The following is a 25,024-nucleotide window of genomic DNA, read 5'->3' as shown; positions in this document are numbered from 1 at the left end:
TCAGAGCCAACGTCCCGTAATCCCTGAAAGGTCTGATTATTGCCTTTTCCCCAATGCACAGTCACCCTGGTAAGGGCCAGAGGTCCTGTGGTGGAAGGCTGAGAGAAAGATGAACAGTATAAATTTTCACTAGCGTGCTGGAGTCCTTCCTCAAGGTGACCCAGCCTCCCCTTCATTCAAAGGACTTGGGTTTGTGAACTGGCTCAAGTCTGGAAGTTGATTGAGGGGCTGCGACTCTGTTTTTTATGATTCAAGATGGACTTTTGTTCACTTGATCTAGAACTCTTCTGCTTGTACAGAGCAAATAAGAATTGAGTAAGCTTCACATTTATTTCACTTCTGGGAGTAGAATGATCAACTAGCTAAAGCCACAGAATAGTCTGTGGGTCAGACTTTTCTCATGGCTGCTTCGACTCTGCTATCCATTATGGTAACCATACCTGCCTTGCCTTTGGTGGTTGAGTGCCACCACTTGGCCCCTACCACTAGAGTCCGGTTACTCTCATTTCGTTTAGGTTTCTCAATTCAGTGGCAGCAGTCACCACTGTTAAGTTCTGGTCTGCAGAAATGAGTGATCAGAGAGTTCAAGGACGCTGGGCCCCTCCCCCACCTCCCCGCAAATTCACTTCTCAAAGTCCCAGTGGAAGGTGTGTCCTCTGGACCCTCTGAGGAGTGTCTTAAATTGCAATCCACTCTAACATTCTAACCTCTGGTAAGCCTTTGACTTCTTTTCTCTAAGCCATAGAGACTGTTACGTTGTTTATTTCTCCTTTCAACTTTATCACATTTTGCTTATGCGTTTTGGGACTTTGTTGTTAGGTCCATATATGTTTATAGTTATTATATCTTCCTAATAGATGGAAACCTTTATCATTATATGGTGCTCTTTGTCTTGAGTAACAATTTTAATCTTAACATTTATTTTATCTGATATTAGTATAGCCAATCCAGCTCGATTCAACCTATTTGTGTCTTTGAATCTAAAGTGAGTTTCTCTTTTTTTTTTAATTTCTTTTAATGTTTATTTTTGAGAGAAAAGAGAGAGCGTGAGCGGGGAAGGGGCAGAGAGAGAGAGACACACACACACAGAATTCGAAGCAGGCTCCAGGCTCCAGGGCTGACAGCTGTCAGCACAGAGCCCAACACTGGGCTCAAACTCATGAACTGTGAGATCATGACCCGAGCCGATGTCAGAGGCTTAACCGACTGAACCACCCAGGTACCCCTAAAGTGAGTCTCTTGTAGACAGCATATAGTTGGATCATTTTTTTAATGTGTTTTTTTAGTGTTTATTTTTGAGAGAGAGAGAGCGCGTGCGCACAAGCTTGCATGCGCAGTGAGGGATAGAGAGAAATGGAGACAGAGAATCTGAAGCAGGCCCTGTGCCAACAGCAGAGAACCTGATGTGGGGCTCGAACTCACGAACTGCGAGATCATGACCTGAGCCAAAGTCAGACGCTTAACCAATTGAGTCACCTAGGCACCCCTGGATCATTTTTAAAAAATCCATCTGATAATCTCTGCCCTTTTAGTGAAAAGTTTAATCCATTTACATTTAAATAATTACCGATAAGTACTTATTTCTGCCATGTGGCTATTGGCTCTTTATATGTCTGTGTCTCTCCCTCCACCAATTCCTCCATTACCAACTTCTTTTGTGTTAAATAATGTTTGAGTGTACCATCCAAATGTCATTTTGCAGATGTGACTGTATGTAGAAAATAAGAGGAAATCCTTAGAAGTGGAATTGCTAGGTCAAAGGACGAGGGGGAGGGGATGTGTTTAAAACTCTGATGGGTGTTACCAGATTGGTCTTAAATGCTTCTACCAATTCAATTGGATATTTTCCAAAGAGGGCTTTATGCTTTATTGAAACCATCCATTGGCTTGTTGGGATTTCCTCTTCAACTGTGTCTTCCTGGAGAGGGGACCTAATTATTCAATTTCTGTATTCCCACATTTTAGTGCATGGTAGGAGGCCAGAAAAGATGTAAAGAAAGAAAAAGGAACCTCTTATCATGTAGTGACAGGAGTATTGGAAAATGAAGAACCATTCAGGATCAGGAACTTTTAGTGTAGCTGTGCAAACCAGGAGCCCTATGAACTGACTTCAAGCGTTTAGAGAGCCCCAGAATCTCGGGACAAATAGGGAATTGGAGGTGGGGAGGTTCTCTGAGATACTATATAGAAAAGGAAGCTGAAGCTTGGAGTTAAGTTCATAAACCAGTAGCCGAGCCTGGGACAAACTTTTACTTAGCACCCATGTGTGGGTTATTACTATCCCCTTGGGGAAGACTGTGTGATGTGAACAAAGCCAATCCCTGTCCATGTGGAATTTTCCTTAATGTAGTTTTCATCCCATCTGCTTTATTATATGTTTTAAAGTTTCTATTTTTAAGCAATCTCTACATCCAACGTGGGACTTAAACTTACAACCCAGAGATCAAGATTCGGAGGCTCCACCGACTGAGCCAGCCCCGGGCTCCTCTTCATCCTATCATAATGGATAGTATTTAACCTTTCCCCAGGGAGGAAACTCTAGGCTCAGAGAGTTGAAGTCACTTGTACAAAGTCACACAGCCAGAAGGTGTCTCGGTCTGGATTTCACCCCAGAGCAAGTGTTCCTGATCAACTTTGCCATATACTACCTCTGAATAACGATTACAATTATGTAATTATAACTAATGTAATTAATAATTGCAATATAGCATTATAACGTTAGTATAGCTAATATATTAACATTATTGTTATGATGATTACTGTCCTAAAAAGCAGCAGCAACCACCTTTGCCCTGGGCCAGCCTCCATGATAAGGGCTGTCCCTATTCTTTTATTCAACCAATGAATGCTGACCACCTGTTTTGTGCCAGGTACTCCCCCCCCACCCCCAATTTCACAGATGGGGAAACTGAGGCCCAGGAATCTTCTCCCAGAGTTTGAGGTATACCGCAACTGGGTGTTCCGAGACCACCTTTGGAAATCAACCGGATAGTGCTCAATTAACCCGAGGCAGTCTCGCCGCCCCTACAGACGGAACCACCGCGGTCACACCGCCCACCGCCCAGCGCTACCGAACAGCGGTTGGGGCGGGACCACGTCCTCGTGAGGCCGCCGCGGCGGTTAGAAGCCCTGCCCCCCGCGCGTGCGCCCTGCTTGTTCCGCCGGCCCGCTCAGCTGCGGGTGTCGGGCGCGGTTGGAGGCGTCCCCGAGGAGCGCGCGCGCTTGCGCCGGCGTCGGGCTCGCGCACGCGCACCTGCGCCGGCGTCGGGCTCGCGCACGCGCACGACGGCGGCGGCGACGGCGGTTCCTGCCGGGGGCTGCGAGTGGCGGGCGGCTCGGAGGGGAGCAGCGTCGCTGAGGGGCTCGGCGGCAGTGGCGGCGGCTCGGCGCGCGTGGCTCTTGGCCCGGCTCGCGCAGCGGCGGGCGTTTCAGTCCGGTTCAGGGGCGTGGGCGCGGCGGCGGCGGCGGCCCGAGGCCTGCGGCCTAGGCCTCAGCGCGGCGGCGGGCTCGAGTGCGGCGCGGGGCCGGCCTGAGGGCCCTACTCGGCGGCACCATGAGTGTGGAGGCGTACGGGCCCAGTTCGCAGACGCTCACCTTCCTGGACACTGAGGAAGCCGAGCTGCTTGGCGCCGACACACAGGGCTCGGAGTTCGAGTTCACCGACTTCACCCTCCCCAGCCAGACGCAGACGCCCCCAGGTGGCCCCGGCGGCCCCGGAGGAGGTGGTGCGGGAGGCCCGGTCGGCGCTGGCGCGGGCGCTGCGGCCGGACAGCTGGACGCGCAGGTGAGCGGCACATGGCGGCGCCGGAAGCCCGGGCCGGGCCTCGGCGCCCGGGAACCTGCCCCGAGTCCCGCACTCCGGCGGCGTCCGAAGTAACCTGTTCCAGGTCCCTCACTCAGGCCCGGCCCAGGCTGACCTTCCCCGGGCTCCCCGATCCGGCCGGGTCCGGAGTAACCTGCCTCGGCTCCGGGTCTCTAGCCGGGCCGGGGCAGACCTGTTTCGAGTCCCGCTCTGGTGGGGTCCGGGTGATCTGGTCAGGATCTACTTCAGGCCGCGTCTTAGGTCACCTGCCCGAAGTCGCCTTCTGGGCGTGTCCGAGGTGACCTGCCGTCGGGGGTGACCTGTCCCCAAGTTTTCCTCCAGCTGAGTCCGTGCCCTGTTCAAGCCAGCTCCGTGGTGATCCGCCCGGGTTCCCCTCTGGCCGATCCGTCCTCCCTGCCCCACCCCCCACCTGTGGTCCCAGCCATCTGGGCATTCCCCCTCGCCCGCCCCCGATCATGCCCACTAAACCGCGGGTTCAAATTTCCCCGGGCCCAGGGACGCTGGAGAGGGCAGGGTCGAAGCTCCCGGAGTAGAAACGGAATTTTAGCCTCCAGTTGAGAACCCCACACTCGCTGGTTATGAAGATTATTCAAGAGACAGGTTGCGTTTTGTTTTTCCTTCTTGCATTGCCTGTTGCTGAAACCGACTTGTTATGTAACTCCACAGCTCTGTCTTGGAAAAGTTAGGTTTGAGTTTGTTCCTCCAATGGGGGCAGTGATAGTGGGTTTTACATAAGTGGTACTGCCACGTTGGAAAATTTTGTTTTTAATGATGTGAATGTTTAGGGAAAGCTACTTAGGTATTTTAAGTTTGGGTTTGGGTTATGAGAAGTATTAGGGACGCACTTCCTGAACCTAGGTCCCAGCTCTGGAGTGGCAGAGGGGACTGGCTGGGGTTTTGGGGTGGGATCCCTTGTCACAGGTGTTCCTTGGCATGAGGATCCACTGTCAGGGCTGGGGGAGCCACCCCATCCTCAGCCAGAGTGAGCTCAGACTCTGTCCTTGGGGGAGGAGGGCTAGCATTCTAGTTGATTGAGTCACTCTCGTGGGTAGACCACCCACTTGGATTTTCTTTTAGCCCCTAATAGAAGCAGAAAACATTTGACTCATTCTAACCCCAGATTTCCTTAAAAATAGATGCCTGATGGGTGGAGCATCAGGGAGAACAGGTGTGCAAGTATGTATTTTTTCAGCTTGGTTTACATATGGTGGAGGAAGATAGGAGAGAGTTTGCCTGGAGAAACGAATGAGCCGTTGGACACTCACGATGACACCTGTAGACCTCTCTGTTTTCACAGCTGCGAAATGGGGGTATCGGAGTTTTATTTTTGTTATACTTTTCAACATACCTGAAATCTGCACTTATGTTTGGATGGACCGGAAACATGCATGAAATCTGGACTCAAGTTTGGATGGACCAGATAACGCTGTTTGTAACTTGTGTCCAGTGCGTCCGGAGGCTGAGGATAAAGATCACTCAGTTGAGCGATGTGCCATGGTTAGTGGCAGCTCAGGGTTGGTAAAGGTAATCGTTTTACTGCAGATTCTTTTTAAGACTTTTATTGCATATTCTTTTCTTTATATTGGCCAGTGTTTTTCTGGCCAGTATAAAACAGCTCTGAGTTCTAGTTTTGTTCCTTGTATTCTGTTTGTGATCAGTGAGTTACAGGGCATGCCCTTCTCTTTCAGTTGAAATAATCTATTTTTCTGCACCTGAGCACTGAGTTGTATAAAATAAGAGCTTTAAAACTCTCCACCAGAGGTAAATGTTGCAGTTGAGCTCACCTGAGTTCTGATGACATCAAAAGGGTTTATCCTTCTTTACTTTTAATTAACTCAGATGACCCACTCACGTGTAGCCTAAGTTTGTGTTTGGGGAATGGGAGTTACATCCTTTGTGTCGTAAGAGAAGGCTCTGAATTTGGGGGCAGGAAAAGTCTGAATAGAATTGAAAAGTGGAAAAAAAGTTGATTCTTTCCTATGCCAGTTGGTGGCATTGGCTGCCTGCAACATTTGGGATTTTCCTTATTTGTCCTCAAGAGTTGGCTGGGTAACTAACTGTACAGTGGGGCTTCCAGAAAGACTCAAACCCATTCTGAATGCCTTTTGATTTTATCTTATTGAATGAGTAGCTGTAACTTATCAAGTGCTGTGCAGCTACTTCTCTTTCACAGCTTTCTTGAGATAGAATCCATGTAGCATACAGTTTGCCCATTTAAAGTGTACAGTTGGGTAGCTTTTAGTACATTCAGAGTTGTGCAGCCCTCACCGTCATCAGTTTTGGCACATTTTCATCACCCTAAAAAGAAACCCCATACCTCTTAGCTTGTCAGTCCTCCTTTCTCCAACCCCAGGCAGCCACTGATCTTTCTGTCTCAGGTTTACCTACTGTGGACATTTGATATAAATGACAATATGTGGTCTTTTGTGTCTCGTTTCTTTCACCAAGTATGTTTTCAAGGTTCATCCATGCTGTAACATGTATCTACTACCATTTCTTTTTTGACTGAACAGTTTTCCACAGTACAGACAGACCACATTTTGTTTATCCACTCATCTGTTGGTGGACATTTGGGTTGTTTATCCTTGTAGCTATTACAAATAATGCTGCTGTGAACATTCATGTGCAGGTTTCTGTGTGGCTGTACGTGAAATTGCTGGGTTGTGTGGTAACTCTGTGCATAACCTTTGCAGGAGCTGCCAGACTCCTTCCCAGCGTGCAGCCACTTTTGATACCAGTTTTGTTTAGTTGGTTTTACCTGAAAGTTTGTTTAAATTTTTTTTTAACGTTTATTTATTATTGAGAGACAGACACAGAGCATGAGCAGGGGAGGGACCGAGAGATGGAGAGACACAGAATCCGAAGCAGGCTCCAGGCTCTGAGCTGTCAGCACAGAGCCCGACGCGGGGCTCGAACCCACGAGCTGTGAGATCATGACCTGAGCTGAAGTCGGACGCTTAACCGACTGAGCCACCCAGGCGCCCCTACCTGAAAGTTTGTTTAAAGGCAGAATGTGTGTCCCTGCCAGGGTAGGAGAATGGCACAGGGGTGACTCCTGCTGAGCTACAAGTTGGTTCAAATAACATTTGTTTTCTTTATGAAATAAAACTGATATTTATCAAAGCCTTCCAGACCATGGAATGAAAAGTGCTGACATAATCCTGCCAAGTCTCCTTAAGATACAAGGGACCGTTTTCTTTTGCCTATCTGACTCTTCGTGGGCCCTTCCCCCGCCCATCAAAGGGCAGGGAAAGGTAATTTCAGAAGTGCTTTGCATAATAGTTGGTGTTATAAACCTTCTGCCCTGTCTAGTTGGAATATTTCCTTTTGATGGTTGCTACTGTCATGTTTTCTCCAAATATGGGAATTATGGTAAAGATGTAAGAGTTGGGAACACTACCCAGGCAGAAAAAGGAATTGACACACACAATGATATGGATGCATCTCAGAATAATTCTGGGTAAAAGAAGCACTCTGACCAAAAAAAAAAAAAAAAAAAAAAAAAAGAATATATACCCTGTGATTCTGTTTGTATGAAGCCCTAGAAAGTGCTAATAGTAATAGAAAACAGATTAGTGGTTGGGAGAAGGAGGAAGGAAAAGAGAGGGTGACAAAGGGCATAAGGAGACTTGGTGATGGATGTATTGGTTATCTCGATTGGGTGTTTACATACACTGATGTATAACAACTTATAAAACTATACACTTTAAGCATGCACTGTTGATTGTATGTCAGTTACACCTCAGTGAAACTGAAAAGAAAGGCCACAGGGAGATACCACTACCTGCTCATAAGATTGGCTCAAATTTTTTAAAAGGCTGGAAAGCCACTTGTAACTTTCATACCTTGCTGATGGGATGGTTCACCCATTTCTCTGTGGTCCAGCAGAGAAGCAAAGGTGGTTGTCCACACATGGGGCTGCTCTGAGCATTTATAGCTGATTCGTTGAGAGCCCCAGACTGGAAAAAACTCCAGTGACCATCAACAGGTAAATGGATAAACAAAGGCTCTTCATCAGTTGTAGTCTTGAGTACATACACTTGAGCTTCTTTTCCGCTTCAAGTGGTAGATACTTGAGTAAAGAGTTGCTACCTAGTCTTCAGAATTGATCATGGAAAGCTGTCCTAACATATTCTTGACCATCCAGGTAAACAGATCATCTTCTGCTTATTGGCCTGTAGTTTATGAAGAGGAGGAATGAGTTCAGTACAGTGTAGGGGTTCCCAAAAGTGGTGAGTTTAAAATTTGAGTGGGACTTTTTCCATCTGGTTTTGTGAACACTCAGTTCAGCGGTGATATAAGCACACCTTGAGAAAATTGGAGATAAGACACTGGTAACCTTGCAGGAGCTCTGGCAAGTGTTCGTTCAGCACTTTCCCCTTATTGGATTTCCCAAGTTTGTTTCTAGATGGTTAGGACTCCATGGGCGATTAGGGGAGAGGAAGGGCTTACGTGTCATTGGTGAGTAATCAAAATGACTTCTTACTCTGTTCACCCTAATTTCTTAACCCAGATTGAATACGATTGGGGGCAAAGTTAACACTTGAACAATACCAGTGTTAACTGAAAAACAAAGTTCTTTCTCAATCCTGCTCCCACAACCAAAAAAAGGACACGTTTTTCTAATAGCTTTATTAAGGTATGATCACATACCATAGAGTCTTGTATGTAAATGTGCAATTCAGTGTTTTTCTAGTAAATTTGCAGAGTTGTTCGACCATCACACAATTCATGGTCTTTGATTCTTCTTCATGCCTCTTTTTCTTCCCCTTCCCGCCCCTCCCCTTTTTGCTCCTGTTAATCTTTGTAGTTTCTCATCAGCATCTCTAATGTAGGGAAATGGAGTGACCCCGTGCTCAGCCACTCCCAGTCACATTTTGGGGGAGATTCACCACCCTGTATGCTGGGCCCTCCACGTGGGTGCAGAGTCAGGAACGGAGGCCTGGTTACGCTGCTTTCAGGGTGAGCCTGGGAGCCCTCATATATCTGTTCATGTTTACTTTTGTCCCCACTGTACATGCTGTCAGGCCAGTCTCTTCACCCTGGTCCTTGTCTCCTGCCCCTCTCTGTAGTCCTGCTTCCTTGCCTTGCTGTGCTCTCTGAGGATTGGGGGTCAAAGTGAATCCTTTGCCATCTGTAGCTGTTGTGTTAGAAATGACAGGTGCTGCTCAGACTGCGGTTGACCTTTGGGATCATGAGGGCCCAGAAGAGGGAGTGGTCTGCCCTGCAGAGGGAAAGCTTTTGTGAGCAGTGTTCCTTGAGTTCAGGAAGGCATGCTGCTGGGCAGAGAGGTGGGCATGGAGCGCTACACTTGGCTTGGTGTGGAGGAGAGTGGTGCGGGCAAGGGTTGATATGCCATGCCAGGGGCTCGGGCTGGATCCTAGAGCCTCATGGAGCTGCTGAGGGGATACTGTGACCTCGCTTGAGAGGAAGGGCCCTTAGATGGCAGGTAGACCTGGCAGAGTGTGGACAAAGCCGGAAGGGGAGCTCCGGTAGAGTGCCTTGTGGTCAGATATGTGCCTGTGCACGCTGGCGCATGTGTATAAATGTGAGTGTGTGAACTACAGTACCAGGCAGCCAGAGTGGCCACTCCTGCTGGGACATGTTGACTGCACTGGATACCCTGTTGCCCCTGAGTCCTCATAAGGAATTATGGCTAGAGCAGACACAAGTTCTGTCTGTGGTTTTTGTCAGGGCCCGTGATCCCCCAAGGCTGAGGCAGGGCTCCTCTCTGATGGGAGGTATAGGTGGAGTTGGTGCTGGTCAGCAGACCCTTTGGAGACACTGCCCTGAGAGGGAGGGTAAGAGGCTCTGCAGAAAGGGAGAGGCCCCACCAGAGCAGCATGCACGGAGGCTGGAGGGAGCAGATTCTGGGCAGTGGCTCTCAACTGAGGGGCATTTGTGGTTGTTGCCCTGGCAGGGTGGTCTTGCAGTGTTGCCAGGATAGTCCTGCCCGCAGAGAAGGGTCATGACTCCCAGTTCTGCTTGGTGGGACCCGGAACAGAGTGTGGCCTGGAAGGTGTGGAAGGGCAGCGAGTCTGGCTGAGTCTTCAGGGCTTCATTTTCCAGGTCTCGGGGCCCTGCTTTCAGGGGGTCTTTGAACTCTTCTTGGCAGAGGAGCTTTCCTTGAGAGCAGCATCCTGCTTCCTCTAGTAAACATGGGGATGCTGGGTCCTGGGATCCCATGGCTGGGAAAGGATCGTTGTGCCTGTTTGTATGTGTTAGTCTGGTAGCAGCTTGTGAGCTGGATTACTGAGCCAAGCCGGGCTTCTTTGGATCCCTGCAGACTGTTGCCTGGATGGCTTCTAGACCTAGGCTGCTTGCTGAGCTCTGCGGGTAGCCCTTTGTCACAACTGAGGATGGCACTTTCGTGTCTCCTTTGCTCCTTGCAGAGCTCAGCTGCCAGGGATGCCAGTGACTTTGGGGAGGTGGCTCTCCTCATCTTGGAGTAGAAGGCATTTGGTCAGAACTGTGCTTGCCTTCCGTCACTCTTTTTGAGTGTATGGCTCCTCGGACTCCATGGAGGCCACCTTGTCCATCTATATTGTGTAAAAACGTTGGTTATGGATTCTCTGCAAGCAAAGAAAACAAACCCGGCATATCCATCTCCTCAGTTCAGCAGTTTTGTCCTCTGGCCCTTTATTCTCATGCAGAAGAGCTTTATTTTTTTTTCAACGTTTATTTATTTTTGGGACAGAGAGAGACAGAGCATGAACGGGGGAGGGGCAGAGAGAGAGGGAGACACAGAATCGGAAACAGGCTCCAGGCTCTGAGCCATCAGCCCAGAGCCCGACGCGGGGCTCGAACTCACGGACCGCGAGATCGTGACCTGGCTAAAGTCGGAAGCTTAACCGACTGCGCCACCCAGGCGCCCCAGAAGAGCTTTAAAACAAATCCAACATGTTATTTCATCCTTCCGTCTGAGGTTGAGCCATATGAGTTAGCAATACACAATCATTTTGACCTGTATTTACTATGCGTTTCTGGAAACAAAAAAGCATCTTTCCGTCATAGGCAATACTGCTGTTGTCAGATGAACAGCACTGACAGTCGTTTTTTGGGATCATCTAATCCACAGGGCTTCCCTTTCTCCACAGATTCTTCACTCATGAGAAAATGTCTTGACTTGGTCTGGCCCCCAGTGAGGTCCACCATTTATGTGATGGTTATGAATCTTGGCTTGCTCTCCAGGGCAGCCTCTCCCTCTTCTTTTCACGCCACTGAGCTGGGGTCCAGTCTGTGTCATTGTCCTGTGAGGTGTCCTGGCTTCTGGACTGAACTCATCATCACACCCTGGCTTCTCCCTGCAGGCGTGGAGTGGGCTCCTTTGAGAGTAATGATCCCAGGGCTGGACCTGCAGAGGCAGCCCAGGTTGAGGTGGGGATGCCTCGGACACATCAAGGACACTCTGAGCGTTGAAATGAACCATAGGCCTGGACTCAGCATGCTGACCAGAACAAGGGTTCACTGTAAAGAGGGAGGCCGGTGAGGATCCTTTTTATCCAGAATCTGGGGACCACTCTCTTTTTTTTTTTTTTTTTTATTTTTAAATTTTTTTTTTTTTTTTTTTCAACGTTTATTTATTTTTGGGACAGAGAGAGACAGAGCATGAACGGGGGAGGGGCAGAGAGAGAGGGAGACACAGAATCAGAAACAGGCTCCAGGCTCCGAGCCATCAGCCCAGAGCCTGACGCGGGGCTCGAACTCACGGACCGCAAGATCGTGACCTGGCTGAAGTCGGACGCTTAACCGACTGCGCCACCCAGGCGCCCCAAGGGGGACCACTCTCTTGAGTGGGACCGTGTGAAGGCATTTTCGTAGGTCAGAAATGGTTGAATGTCAGCAGTTACATGTGGTTAAAACTAATGGATTAAAGAAGGCTAAAGAGACAGCATAAGTAACGAGTGTTAACTAGGTCTTGAATGTAGAAAACTAGAAAGGACGTTAGGGTGTTGGGGAATTGTGCTTGTGCTTATTAGATAGCTGTATTATATCAGTTTTATCAGCATAATTCCCGAGCGTGAGGCTTGTATAGTGATTACATGGAGAAGATGCTTGTCCTGGGGCCTGCGACTCTGAAATGGGTCAGGAAAGTAAAAGTGTGTGTGTGCAGAGGGAGAGAGCAAGCATGGTAAAAAGTGTGAGTGGCTGGTGGATCCAGGTGATGGTTATGTGAGTTGTTTATTCCCTGTAGTTTTGAAACTTTCTCAAGAGCTGGGGGGAGGCCAGAACTTCTGTTAGCTTTTTCCAGAGGTGAGGCTCAGCCTCTCCTTACCCTGAGGGAAAGGTGATTGCCCACTCTCTTTTTATTTAAACCTCAGGATAAAAAAATACTTTTATTGATGAGATGAATTATTTTACATTTCAGTGTTTATGCTTTTCAGTGTGAAGATGTATTCATTTAGCCTACACTATGAGGGCTTCCTGGGGTGTGGCTCATTTCTAGGTCCTGGGGTCATAGTAGGGACCCCTGCTTTGGGGCTCCACAGATGGAATGGGGGAGGCCTCCCTGGGAGGCGCCCTGTGGACTGAGACCCAAAGGACCAAGAGCCAGCTGTGCAGAAACCAAGGGACAGTGAGTGCAAAGGCCCCGGAGCACTGGCAGACTCAGAGACTGAGGGACTGAAAGGTCCATTTCATGCTGCGTGGTACAATGCTTATGAGGTTTGGAGTAAAAATCTGTGGTCTAAAAGTTCTTACCAGCACATTTGGGAGTGATTTTTGAATTTACATGCTTTTCCTCTGTGGGACTGAAGCAACGTTTCTTTCTGCTACTCTGATGTACACAGTGAATTCTGTAGTTGCTTGTATGAAACTGTCCCTGGGCAGAAAACATCTGCAGACCTTTACCCAGAGCAGAGGCGAAGAGGGAACTGTTTCCCCAGTGATGTGATGCCTGGGAGTGGGCTCAGGGTTCCTGTGGGTGCAGGGGGGTGCTGCCTCTCGGAGCCTTGCAGGCTGCAGGGGTCCTGACTGGAAGTGAGGGGTTGATAATCTCAGAGGACCTCAGTCCTGTTCTGGCCAAGGACCCTTCACTCCTTCCGTCTTGTCACCTGGCATGGATTGCGGACCTTCTCTGTGCTGGGCACTCTCTAGTTAGAGCTTTGTTTTAACTAATTTAATTATAGTTTCTAAGGTCAGATGTATTTTTGAACTTAATGTTTATCTTAAAACTTTCCAGAGAGTAGAGGGAGAAACTAACAACCCCGCTATAGAAGTCAGTTTGTGTTGTGGCCAGATCGTAGCTGGGCAGGAGTGGGGCTGAGTGGGAGCTGGGAGTGTGTGCGTGTGTGTGTGTGCCACGTATACATTATACGTTCCGTAACCAGGAGGCTAGAGGGCTACTGGGCCTTGGAGAATCTGGACTGTCTTCTCTGGCCCCCCAGCTCTAGTGGAGGGTGGAGAGTCTACCTGACCTTGTATCTGTATCATATTGTCTCCCAAGAGTTCTGAGAGTAGACCTACATTTCTTTCCCCATTATTAACCTGAAAGGGTAAGTGTGCAGGGTGGGTCCCCATGTGGCTGGTCAGGAGGTGTCCTCTGCTGGTTCAGGCCTTCCCCTGGTGAGGGCAGGTGAACTGTGGGATCTGAGGCCCAGATGAGGCAGGAGTGGGTAGGAAGATGGCACCCAGGTGGTATGCACTTTTCTGTATTACTCTGTGGACCAATTTTGATGTTTCAGGACAGTAAAGCTTCAGATATCACCAACGGCATTTCTTTACATGTAAAAGCTTATGCAATCTAATAAGATATTTTAGGAGTTCTTCTAGATAAGGAATCTGTAAACATTTTCTTAAAAGCCTAGATAGTAAATATCCTAAATATTGTGGGATAAGAAGTAAAATTGAGGATATTATTAGGTATTTAACCCAGCTGTTTATAAATACGGAGGAGCGCCTGGATGGCTCAGTCGGTTAAGCATCTGACTTCAACTCGGGTCATGATCTCATGGTTCCTGAGTTCAAGCCCCGCTTCGGCCTCTGTGCTGACAGCTAAGAGCCTGGAGCCTACTTCAGATTCTGTGTCTCCCTGTCTCTCTCTGCCCCATTCACACTTGGTCTCTGTCTCTCTTTTTCAAAACATAAACATTAATTTTTTTTTTTTTTTTTTTTAATATGAGTACCAGGGTGCCTGGGTGGCTCAGTCAGTTGAGTATCCAACTCTTGATTTCGACTCAGGTCATTGTCCCAGGGTCATGGGATCAGTCTCCAAACCTACTTAAGATTCTCTTTCCCACCCCCTGCTCATGCTCTCTCTTTAAAAAAAAAAAAAAAAAAAAAATGTAAATGCTATTCTGAGCTTGAGAGGGGGAGCTGCATGCTGATTCCTTCCTGGACCATCTTCTTAGCCTTCTGATGATCCTGGGTGGTGGTGGTTTGTTTGTTTGTTTGTTTGTTTTTAAGTTTATTTTGAGAGAGGCAGAGCATGAGCAGGGGAGGGGCAAAGAAAGAGAGGGAGAATCCCAAGCAGGCTCCATGTGGTCAGTGTGCAGAACCCGACCCGGGGCTCAAACCCATGAAACCATGAGATCATGACCTGAGCTGAAATCAAGAGTCAGATGCTTAACCAACTGAGCCACCTAAGCTCCCTAATTCTGGGTTTTAAGGTGTTTTTCTGCTGAGATTGGATTGGAAAGATAGCACATTTCTCTTTGGAAAGATGAAAGCTGATCAGAGTGAAGTCATAAAAGGTGTCAATACGCATTTAAGCTCAGGATACCAGATCTATGGAAAGAATTGTTTTGTTTTTTAAAGTTCATTTATTTTGAGAGGGAGAGCATGAGCAGGGGAGGGGCAGAGAGAGAGGGAGAGAGAATTCCAAGCAGGCCCAGCATTGTCAGCACAGAGCCTGATACAGGGCTTGAACCCATGAACTGTGGGATCATGACCTGAGCCGAAATCAAGAGTTGGACGCCTTACTGACTAAGCCACCCAGGCATCCCTGGAAAGAATAGTTTTAGATCAAGTAAAAAGTTTGCCTTCCATAATATTCTCAGAAACCTTGTTACCTTAAATACTTGAGGAACCTGTTTACTGACTTTAAGAGTTTAAATGGGATCATAGATGTCAATTTTTCTTTCTTTCTTTCTTTCTTTCTTTCTTTCTTTCTTTCTTTCTTTCTTTCTTTCTTTTTTAATTTTTCAGAGAACATGAGCAGGGGAGGTGCACAGAGAGGGGGACAGAAGATCTGAAGAGGGCTCCATGCTTACAACAGAGAGTCCGATGCGGGGGCTCAAACTCAGGAACCTTGGGATCATAACCTGAAGTGCTTTATCAGTCGAGCCACCCAGACACCCCTGCAGATGTCAATTTCTAATTGCTGCCTTCAGCATGAGATGCATACCTCCTTCTCTGCCATAAGATGAAATCCTGGTGCCGTAACCTGGCCACACACTTTCAGAAAACCAACACGTGTTGGGGCGCCTGGGTGGCTCAGTCGGTTAAGCGTCCCGACTTTGGCTCAGGTCATGATCTCGCGGTCCGTGAGTTCGAGCCCCACGTCAGGCTCTGTGCTAACGCTCAGAGCCTGGAGCCTGTTTCAGATTCCGTGTCTCCCTCTCTCTGACCCCCCCCCCCCCCCGTTCATGCTCCCTCTCTCTCTCTGTCTCAAAAATAAATGTTAAAAAAAAAATCTCTTAAAATGAAAACCAACACGTGTGTGCCTAACACAGTCATACTAGGAGACATTGCGAGCCAGCAGTGCTGGCTCTCACAGTAGCATTGCCTCACAGTAGCATTGCCACTGCATGTGTCAAGAGAAACATTGCCAAACAGGTGACTTTTTGAAGTGATAGCCAACGATCAGAATTTCAAAGCACCTCAACAAAGAATGTAACAATCTAATTAAAAATGGGCAAAGGACTTCAATAGACATTTCTCCAAAGAAGATATATAAATGACCAGCAAGCACAAGAAGAGATCCTCAGTTTCATTAGCTAGCATAGAAATGCAAATCAAAGCCACAATGAGATAACCACCTCAAATTCATTAAGTTGGTTGTTTAAAAAAACCCAGAAGAATGATAATGAGTATCATCGAGGCTGTGGAGAAATTGGAACCCTTGTGCACTGTTGGTGGGAATGTAAAATGGCATGGTCTCTGTGGAAAATACTATGCAGTTCCTCAGAAAAGTTAGATATAGAATTACCGTAAGATCCAGCAAGTCTACTTCTTTTGGGGTATATCCCCAAAAGAATTGAAAGCCAGAACTTGATGAGATCGTTGTATACCATGTTCATGGCAGCCAGAAGGTGGAAAAAACCCAAGTGCCCACTGAAGAGTAAATGGGTAAACAAAATGTCTGTCCATACAGTGGAATGTTATTCAGTCTTAAGAAGGGAAATTCTGACACATGCTACAACATGGATACATCTTGAGGACAGTATGCTATGTGAAATAAGCCGGTCACAAAAAGACAAACACTATGAGCCCATTTATATGAGATCTCTAGGGTAGTCAAGTTTTCAGAGAAAGTAGAAACGTGGGTGCCAGGGGCTCAGGGGAATGGAGGGTTGGTAATGGATACGGAGTTTCAGTTTCAGATGAAAAAGTTGTAGAGATGGGTGTTGGTGATGATTGTAGAATAATAGGAATGTATTTAATGCCACTGAGCTGTACACTTTAAAATGGTTACGGGGGGGGGCGCCTGGGTGGCGCAGTCGGTTAAGCGTCCGACTTCAGCCAGGTCACGATCTCGCGGTCCGTGAGTTCGAGCCCCGCGTCAGGCTCTGGGCTGATGGCTCAGAGCCTGGAGCCTGTTTCCGATTCTGTGTCTCCCTCTCTCTCTGCCCCTCCCCCGTTCATGCTCTGTCTCTCTCCCAAAAATAAAACGTTGAAAAAAAAATTTTTTTTTAAATGGTTACAAGGGGGAGGTGGGGTGTCTGGGTGGCTCAGTTGGTTAAGCAATCCAGTTCTTGATTTCGGCTCAGGTCATCATCTCACAGTTCATGAGTTCAAGCCCCGCGGCGGGCTCTTCGCTGACAGTATGGAGCCCTGGGCAGTGTGGAGTCTCTCTGCCTCGTGCTTGCTCTCTTTCCCTCCTCCTCCCCCTCCCCCTCCTTCTCTTCTCTTGCTCAAAAATAAATATTTTTAAAATGGCTACAGTAGAACATTTTATATTACGTGTATTTTACTACAATAAAAAAAAAAGAGATCGGGTTCACAAAGAAGTGCTTGTGATTGTTACAGTACTGTCTTTGCATTAAAATCCAAATGTTGATTTTGATTTTTTCTTTGAAAAAAAATTTTTTTTTTCAAACAAAGCATAGTTTTCTTTCATTTAACTTGGTTGTTGCCTGCCTGGAAAAAGTGCATTAAAGTAGTGGCAGAAGCTGTGAAATGGGGTTCTAATGTGGGCTGAGACCATTACAGACACAGCTGTAGATACCCCCCTACTCACAACCCAAATGCGCCACTGCAGTTTCCAGAATGCCCCCTAGGGGGCATTGGCTGGAGCAGTGGACACAAAAAGGCCCCGGGGGCACTCCTGACTTGAGCTGCACTGGCCTGAGCTGGCCCCACATGGTGTGGCTCTAAGTGGCAAGGGCTTTTTGAGGGAGGGGGGGCCAGTGTCTGATCCTGTCTCACTACTCAGAAAAATCTGGTGCCTGCCCTGGGGCTTCTGTCATTCATTCCTCCCTGTCCTCATCACTGTTCCGACACTCCTCCTGCCTGACCCAACCTCATGTGGGAGATGTGTCATCTCCTCCTGTTGGGAGCATGGGGAGATGACAAGGACTGTTGACTGCTGTCTGAGGTTCCTGGCGGTGGCTTTAGGAATGCCCGTTAATCTCTGGCGAGTTGAATCCATGTGCCTCTGAATGGAAATGTGAGCTCGGAAGTGCCTGTGAAATTCATGGGTTATTGTTAAAGTTGCCTTTTGGTATGTTTTTGCAGTTGTGACTTATAAAGGGTAATATAAGTAGTAAGATTATAGCCTGAGTTTGGAAGGCCGTCCTAACATTGAACTAATTCATAAGGAAGAAGGGCTGCCCTCTGGAGAGGGAAACTGGCAGTGGAGGAAGTATGTTGACTAGTGAGAAAACCGCTCTCCCTCATCTCCAGTGGACACAGCCTTTACGTCTGGTGCTTAGGCTTTGGTGGGACCCATCACTCTGCTGGCATTCCAGGCCCTCTGTCCTGACACTGTGCAGCTGTCCCCAGAGGGGATTGCAACAACTTTGTAAAAAGTCATCCTGCTCCTTGTGACCCTCAGTCGTGGGAACGAAGCGTTTTCCTCAGCATCCAGTTTGCTCATGGCTCCGTGACCAGATGGGATTGGACCTGGATATGCAGGAGGCAGGGTGGATGACCTAGGTCACCAACACCCTGTTTTTGTCCAGGTGGGTTTAATAGGGAGAGTGTAAAAAGTCCGGTCAGAAGAAGCTGAACGGTCTTAGGTGGAGAGCAGGCCGGCACTTGTGGGAAGGTCACCATGGCTGCTCATTTGAGGAGAGGTCACGTGCCTGGGCTAAGGCCTGAAAGCTGCAGCCTTGCGTGGTGATGGCACTGTTCTGCTGTAGGTCGGTGGACCAGAGGGCATTCTGCAGAACGGGGCTGTGGATGACAATGTGGCCAAGACCAGCCAGCTGTTGGCCGAGTTGAACTTTGAAGAAGATGAAGAAGATACCTATTACACGAAGGATCTCCCTGTACATGCCTGCAGGTGAGTGCCGACGGCAGAGTCTCAGACTCCTCCCGCAGAGCTTTTTCATTCTGAGTGGGTTTGCTGGCTTTAGAAGCCCATCCAAGCCAATGGACTGTGACATTTGGTATTACGAAATAAGGAGATTCTTCAGATTTGTCTGTACATAGTCAGGAGCGGGAGGGCGGGGTCAGCACACTCTGACACCCCTAATTCACCTAGAGGGTAGGGGAGAGACTCCCCTTCGCAGGCCTTGACGTGGTTCCTGGTACCTGTTCCGCTCACTCATTCAAAAGAATTCCTCACATTTGGTGAGCATTTAGGTTTAGAGGGTAAACAAACAGCAGCTAAATTTCTCTTACAAAGAGATGATTGACTGTAGGATACTTTAAAATATCTGCCTCTCTGATGTGTTCAAAATTCCCCCAAAATTGGAGTTGAATAATCAGTGGGTAGACCTGTTTGTTGACCAAATTTGGAATTCTCATCTAGAGCAGGATCCATCTGTTACATTTTGACCCTTAAGCTTGGACTTACTCTTGCTTTGTTACACATACGCAAGAAAATTGAGACCAAAAGAGGTGAAATGATCTTGCTCAGGGCACCCGGCCAGTCAGGGCCACTTTAGACCTGGGCCACGGCTCAGTCTTGCCCACCTCTCGGGCACATTGCCCCCCCAGAGTCTGTGCCCACCACAGGATAGTGCTGCTCTTTTCCCTGCTCTGTGGACAGACTTTTTTTTTTTATAACTATTTTGGCTTTTTGTTTTTAACTTTATTTTGGCTCTTGTTTCCACTCTTGTTTCCACTCTTGTTTACAAACGTTTTTATGTACGTGTTAGTGATGTGTCAGTGTTCCTGTTACCTACACATTTGACAGTGAAGTGGTTCCGGTAAAGCTGCAGGTGGTTAAAGTTTGCACACCCCCTCACCTTCCCAGCTGTCCCCAAGGTGTGGGGTGTTGCAGGGAAGGTTCTTGGCTGACCCACATTCAGTTTGAGACTGAGTCTTGGCTTCATACACACAGAGGACTCTGTGGTGAGCCAGTTTTTGTTTTTGATGTGTTGATTTTCAGAAGAATGAGGCTGGGGGCTCTCCTGAGGTGCTCCTTGCAAGCTTGAGCTCAGTCTGCCCCCTGAGACGCTCTGCTGCTGGGGCTGAGCTGAGCGTTCCCAGGAGCATGGCGCCCTCTGCTGGGATGTGGAGTGCCTTGTGAACGTGGTGTGGTTACAGCTTACTCTTCTGTGTGCCCAGAGCCAGGGATGCTGACTTCCGTTCTTTTGAGTCACAGTTCTGGAAACTTCAGGCCAAAGGGAGTGACAGGGGGTTGCTTTGGGGTGTCAGACCTCCATTGTTGGGCTCACCTGGCACTTTCCACAGTTCTCACCCCTCACCTGGAAGGGGCTTTGCTGTTGTCTAGGGCCTCTCTGAGGAAGCTCCCCAGCACCCTGAACCCTTTCCCTGCATTTGCAGGGTCGAGAAGCCTCTGCAGTTAACTGATTGGATTTTGCTAGTGGGATCGTTGGGTTTGAGTATGTGTTTAATGAAAAATTTAAAAATGTTGTAAGAGGAAACATCCTGCCAAATTAAAACCAGAGAAAGACCTTCCAGCTTTAACTGTTGATGTTTTGACTTTTTTAGTTACTGCGGAATACACGATCCTGCTTGCGTGGTTTACTGTAATACCAGCAAGAAGTGGTTCTGTAATGGACGTGGAAATACTTCTGGCAGGTAGATAATCAAACCGCGCATGTGTCTTTAATCAGTGCTGTGCTCAGATTTGTGTGTAAATTATGGAAATGTTGAAGCAAAAGCACAATATAAAATCACGCTAACAAACCTGGTTTTTTCCCTCCTCTGTGACTGGTTTAACTTGAAACAGATGGTGGTGTGTGAATGCCTTAATGTATTTACCCTTGATTTATTCTCTGTGGTTCTTTTTATTATGCAAGTAGGGTTGGCTTAATTCTCGTTCCCAGTTTTTATTTATATTTTTCTGCAAGATGAGCTCCTGGCACGCCCGTTTGTCTTCATTACTGGGTGCCTGGGGAGGATGTTCCCAAGACAGTAATGGGCATCCATGGGAGCCGCTTCCTGAGAAGGCTCCCTCTGGCCTTAGCTCATCGGAGCAGTCCTGAGGCTAATACGGGCCAGATCCTGAATCATCGGATTAAATTAAGTTCACTTGACCGTCGTCTCTGGGCTTCCCTTCCTGCTGTTGATCAGCAGCAGCTGTGACTGGGTCTCTTGTTTTGTATTTGGGGTGAGACCAGTTTTGTGCTGGTGCTTGGATTCCAGGGAGAGTCCAGTCTGTTTGTCTAGTTCTAGTGATGGGACTCCTTGGTCCCTACCACCAGTGAGGGTCCAGTCCTAGTGGCTTCTCCAGAGGCTGCCATCATGTGTGATAGCTCACTCCTCTGTCATAGAGAAGTAGAGCAGAGTCTTGTGGGAAATGGCGCCTGGTCTTCGGCAAGAAAGCAGCATTTTCTGGGATCCGTGTTTTAGAGACATAAAGTGGCGAAACCCCATAGGAAAGTTTATTTGCGCAGAGCCCCCACTCTTCCTGTGTCTTCAACAGCTGTAGGCCAGGCCTCACCATCTTGTACTGCCTGAGGACAGTGGACAGATCTTGTGTCATCTTAGAGTGAGCAGTGCGAACTGTGAAGTTCTGAGTGAGGCAAGAAAGGGGACTGATGGTTAATTTTTAAATGTTCCATTTATTTTGAGAGAGTGAGCACAAGAGGAGGGGAGGGAGGGAGGGAGGGAGAGAGAGAGAGAGAGAGAGAGAGAGAGAGAGAGAGAATCAAGCAGGCTCCATGCTGTCAACACAGAGCCCTTACTCAGCTCGATATCACAAACCGTGAGATCATAACCTGAGCTGAATCAAGAATCAGATGCTTAAGCACCTGAGCCCCCCAGGCGCCCCATGGTATTTAATTTTAAAGATTTGAAAGGAAAAGCATCTTCAGGGTAACCAGTATCATGTCCCATTTTCAGAATGTTCTGGGTAATTTCAGCATTACTGTGATTGCATTAGTTCCTCTTCTGCAGGAAAAGCAATTAAATAAAACTTAGCTGGCAACCCCAGCTTCCGGTCAGCAGAGCCAAGATCAGGGAAGTGAGTGAAAGGCCTCTAAGAGAAAACAGACTCTGTCAGCCAGCACTGCATGTTTGCATGAGGCCAGATGATAAAGATAATGGGGCAGCCCCTGCCTTCAGGGAGCTTCCAGTGTAGGTGGGATGAGGTGGGTGCAGAAAAGACAGAGGAAATCAGAGTCTGGTAAAATGCCCAGTTGTGTGTGACAGCTTCAGAAAAGTGGATGCTGAGAGCGGTGACGGTTGGTTGGATAATCTGACTAGCTTCATGGGTCCAGAGAGGGTTAGGATGTCAGCTGAAGCTTGCAACAGAAGGGGTTTCCCCGGAGGTGAAGGGAGGGCGGCAGCAGCAAGGCAGGCTGGAAGCCCAGCAGGCGTGCTCAGTGCTCAGTGTCTGACAGGCGTTCAGGTAGCTGGGAGAGCCCAAGGCAGAGCCAAGCACCACTTGTTGGACCCCAAGCAAGGCTGACTTGTCTTAGGGTGGAGTTTGCAAGCCCCGGGTGTAAGCGAGCTCTGTCCCGGAAATGGGAAGGCCACGCGGCAGTAAGGAAAGAGCGAGACAAGCCGCTTTCAGATAGTTCAGAGCCGGCCCTGTGCTTCCTGAGAGTAGCCCTGGGCCCTGCTGCTCCATGTTTTTTTACTGTCCTCAGGTTTCTGATATGTTTGGTTATCGAGTTTCCTGGCCTGCAGCAAATTAGGAGGGGCTGTTGCTCCTGGAAGCAGGCACAGCGGCCAGAAGAGGCTACACCGAGAAGCGTCTACAAACAGAGAGGAGTGGTGGAAGGGGCAAAACCTCCTGCTTCTCCGGGACAGCAGTCTTGGCCTCAGTGATATGTTCAGTCAGGCCCCATACGTAGGATTTCAGAAAGCAGGAACTAAAAAAAAGAAGCAGGAACTATGTGAAACGTGTTAGGAAAGTTTTCCTTAAAGGCTGTTCAAGTCGGATTGATTTTTACGCTCAGTGGGGAGCCAGTTCAGGGGCGGGCTGGTCCCCTGGGATGCCAGATGGATGAGGTGTGACCGCCCCTGCTAATGGACTGTGAACGGTACCGGAACTTTTAACGGGGGGCTTGAAAATTGGAAGTGGTGAAAAGCCAAACTTTGGGTGTTAACTATTTATCATTTCCTGGTTTCAGCCACATTGTAAATCACCTCGTGAGGGCAAAATGCAAAGAGGTGACTCTGCACAAGGATGGGCCCCTGGGGGAGACAGTTCTGGAGTGTTACAACTGTGGCTGCCGCAATGTCTTCCTCCTCGGCTTCATCCCTGCCAAAGCGGACTCCGTAGTGGTGCTCCTGTGCAGGTGAGGGCGGGGCCCTGATTTGGAGGGGGTGGGGCATTCGGCGCCAGCCGGCCCTATTCTGCCCAAGGGAGAGGTGTGAGCACATTTGGGGGGGAGGGGCTAGTCAGAACTGAGTACGTTGAGGAACTCTTCTGGGGCGGGTTCTGGTTAAGTCATGAAAACACTTGTGTAAAAGCGGTGTTCTAAGAGTTCAGAGCTCAAGTGCATGGGGAGAGGCAATGTATTACTAACAATTTAAAGGTAATGTGATCACATGATAAGACGTAGGGAACATCATTTTGGGGTGAAAAGTAAGCCTTGGGGGCAGAGGTCATCCTCACCTGGGCTCTCCCTGCCCACGGTGTTTCTGTAGGCAGCCCTGCGCCAGTCAGAGCAGCCTCAAGGACATCAACTGGGACAGCTCCCAGTGGCAGCCCCTGATCCAGGACCGCTGCTTCCTCTCTTGGCTGGTCAAGATCCCTTCTGAGCAGGAGCAGCTGCGGGCCCGGCAGATCACTGCTCAGCAGATCAACAAGCTGGAGGAGCTCTGGAAGGTAAGGGCCTGCTGAGAATGCAAATCTGCCTCAGCACATTTCTGGTCCAGGGGGAGCTGCTGGGAGTGTGTTCAAAACAGGAGATTCTGGAAGGAGCTCAGGAGAGACTGCCCTGTGTACTTGAGTGGCCCCTTGGTAGAAGCCCATGGCCACCTCCTGCCAGGCCTGTGGGGAAGGACAGCTCCAGTTGTTGGAATTTCTCTCTTGTTGCAGAGGGAAAGAGGGTGGGAGAGGGTGAGGGTGGGTAGTGGGAGGGAGGAGGACCAGAACTGTCTGTGGATGGACCTGCTGGGAGGACCCTGGGCCTGGGGAAACAGGACTGTGAGGATGCTGTACAACCTCGTGGGGCCTGTGATGTGTCAGCCAGGGTGACACCAGGCCAGGGGTGAATGTTCAGGGGGAAAGGGTCCAGGTCACAAAGGTCAGAGAGGCAGGGCCTATGGCAGCTGGTGGAGTGAAGGGGAGGGGCTTCCATATTGCGTGGTGGGGTGCCTGCCCCACCCAACAGATCTCCTTCCCAAGGGAAGCCCTTCTCTGCTTCTGGCATCTTTTATGATAAAATTTCAGTAACTGGGTTAGAAATTTTAATTAGGTACCTGTATAATCTGAAAATTTTTTTTAATGTTTATTTAGTTTTGAGAGAGAAAGAGAGAGCGTGAGTGGCAGAGGGGCAGAGAGAAAGGGAGACACAGAATCTGAAGCAGGGTCCAGGCTCTGAGCTGCCAGCACAGAGCCCGGTGTGCGGCTCGAACTCGCGAACTGGAAGATCATGACCTGAGGCGAAGTCGGACACGCCACTGACTGAGCCACCCAAGGAGCCCATATATAATCCAAAATCTTTTTCTTTTTTTAATGTTTTTTTATTTATTTTTATGAGGGGAGGGAGGGGCAGAGAGAGAGGGAGACAGATGGTCCGAAGCAGGCTCTGCACTGACAGCACAGAGCCCGATGCGGGGCTCAAACTCATGAACCATGAGATCATGACGTGAGCTGAAGTCGAACACTTAACTGACCGAGCCGCCCAGGTGCCCCTAATCCGAAATCTTAAACATGAATTTATTTTTGAGTGCAAGTCAGAATATTTCTGCAGTGTCATCTAGCAGGGTACCTTTCTGCTTCGATTTTCAGATTGCCAGATTTATAAACGTTTCCTGTTTATATCCCCACAGCCCAGATACTGTCCTGTCCCGGCCAGGGAAGAGTGTGTCACCCCTGTCGGTGCAGCACAGGGTCAGAAAGAATGGGGGGGTGCTCCCCTTTTGTTTACACACCCAGGGAACTAGTGGTCTTTTTTGTACCCCAAAAGAAGTATTCTCTCTCCTAGTTCAGGGGCTAGGCATTGGTTGGAGGATGCGGCCATTTGATGGTATAGGTGCGTCAGGCTGTGTACTTGGGGTGTCATTGCCAATATTCGCCCTGCTGGTGTAGCCCTGGGCAGAGGAGGGTTAGGAGCAATGGCTGAAGTTTGAGCAAAGACCCGGGCCAGCGTCTGCCTCCCTGTGCCACATACACTTCCTCACACGAGGGCTCTCCTTGTGGGGTGGACACCACTGACTGCCGGTGCCCTTCTCTGCGTCAGGCCAACGTCGACTCGTTCTGAGAGGTGATGGATATGCTCTGTTCTT

The 25,024-nt window shown here is 48.7% G+C and overlaps 1 protein-coding gene across 2 annotated transcripts in view; it reads left to right on the top strand.

The window, feature by feature from the left end:
* Nucleotides 1-3,277: 3,277 nt before the first annotated feature.
* Nucleotides 3,278-25,024, top strand: part of UPF1 (UPF1 RNA helicase and ATPase) — a 37,735-nt gene continuing 15,988 nt past the window's right edge. For both annotated transcript variants that reach the window (XM_086698526.1, XM_086698525.1), the window contains exons 1-5: nucleotides 3,278-3,784; nucleotides 18,346-18,488; nucleotides 20,108-20,197; nucleotides 22,699-22,866; nucleotides 23,219-23,399. In XM_086698526.1, the coding sequence (XP_086554652.1) occupies nucleotides 3,554-3,784; nucleotides 18,346-18,488; nucleotides 20,108-20,197; nucleotides 22,699-22,866; nucleotides 23,219-23,399 (813 nt within the window). In that variant the 5' untranslated portion in view covers nucleotides 3,278-3,553. The remainder of the gene's footprint in view (nucleotides 3,785-18,345; nucleotides 18,489-20,107; nucleotides 20,198-22,698; nucleotides 22,867-23,218; nucleotides 23,400-25,024) is intronic.

The sequence above is a fragment of the Puma concolor genome, chromosome A2, assembly GCF_028749965.1.
Source record: "Puma concolor isolate L17-30 chromosome A2, mPumCon1.1.hap2, whole genome shotgun sequence".
Lineage (NCBI taxonomy): Eukaryota > Metazoa > Chordata > Mammalia > Carnivora > Felidae > Puma > Puma concolor.
Note: the sequence above shows the minus strand (reverse complement) of the source record. Positions and strands in the feature narration are given on the sequence as shown.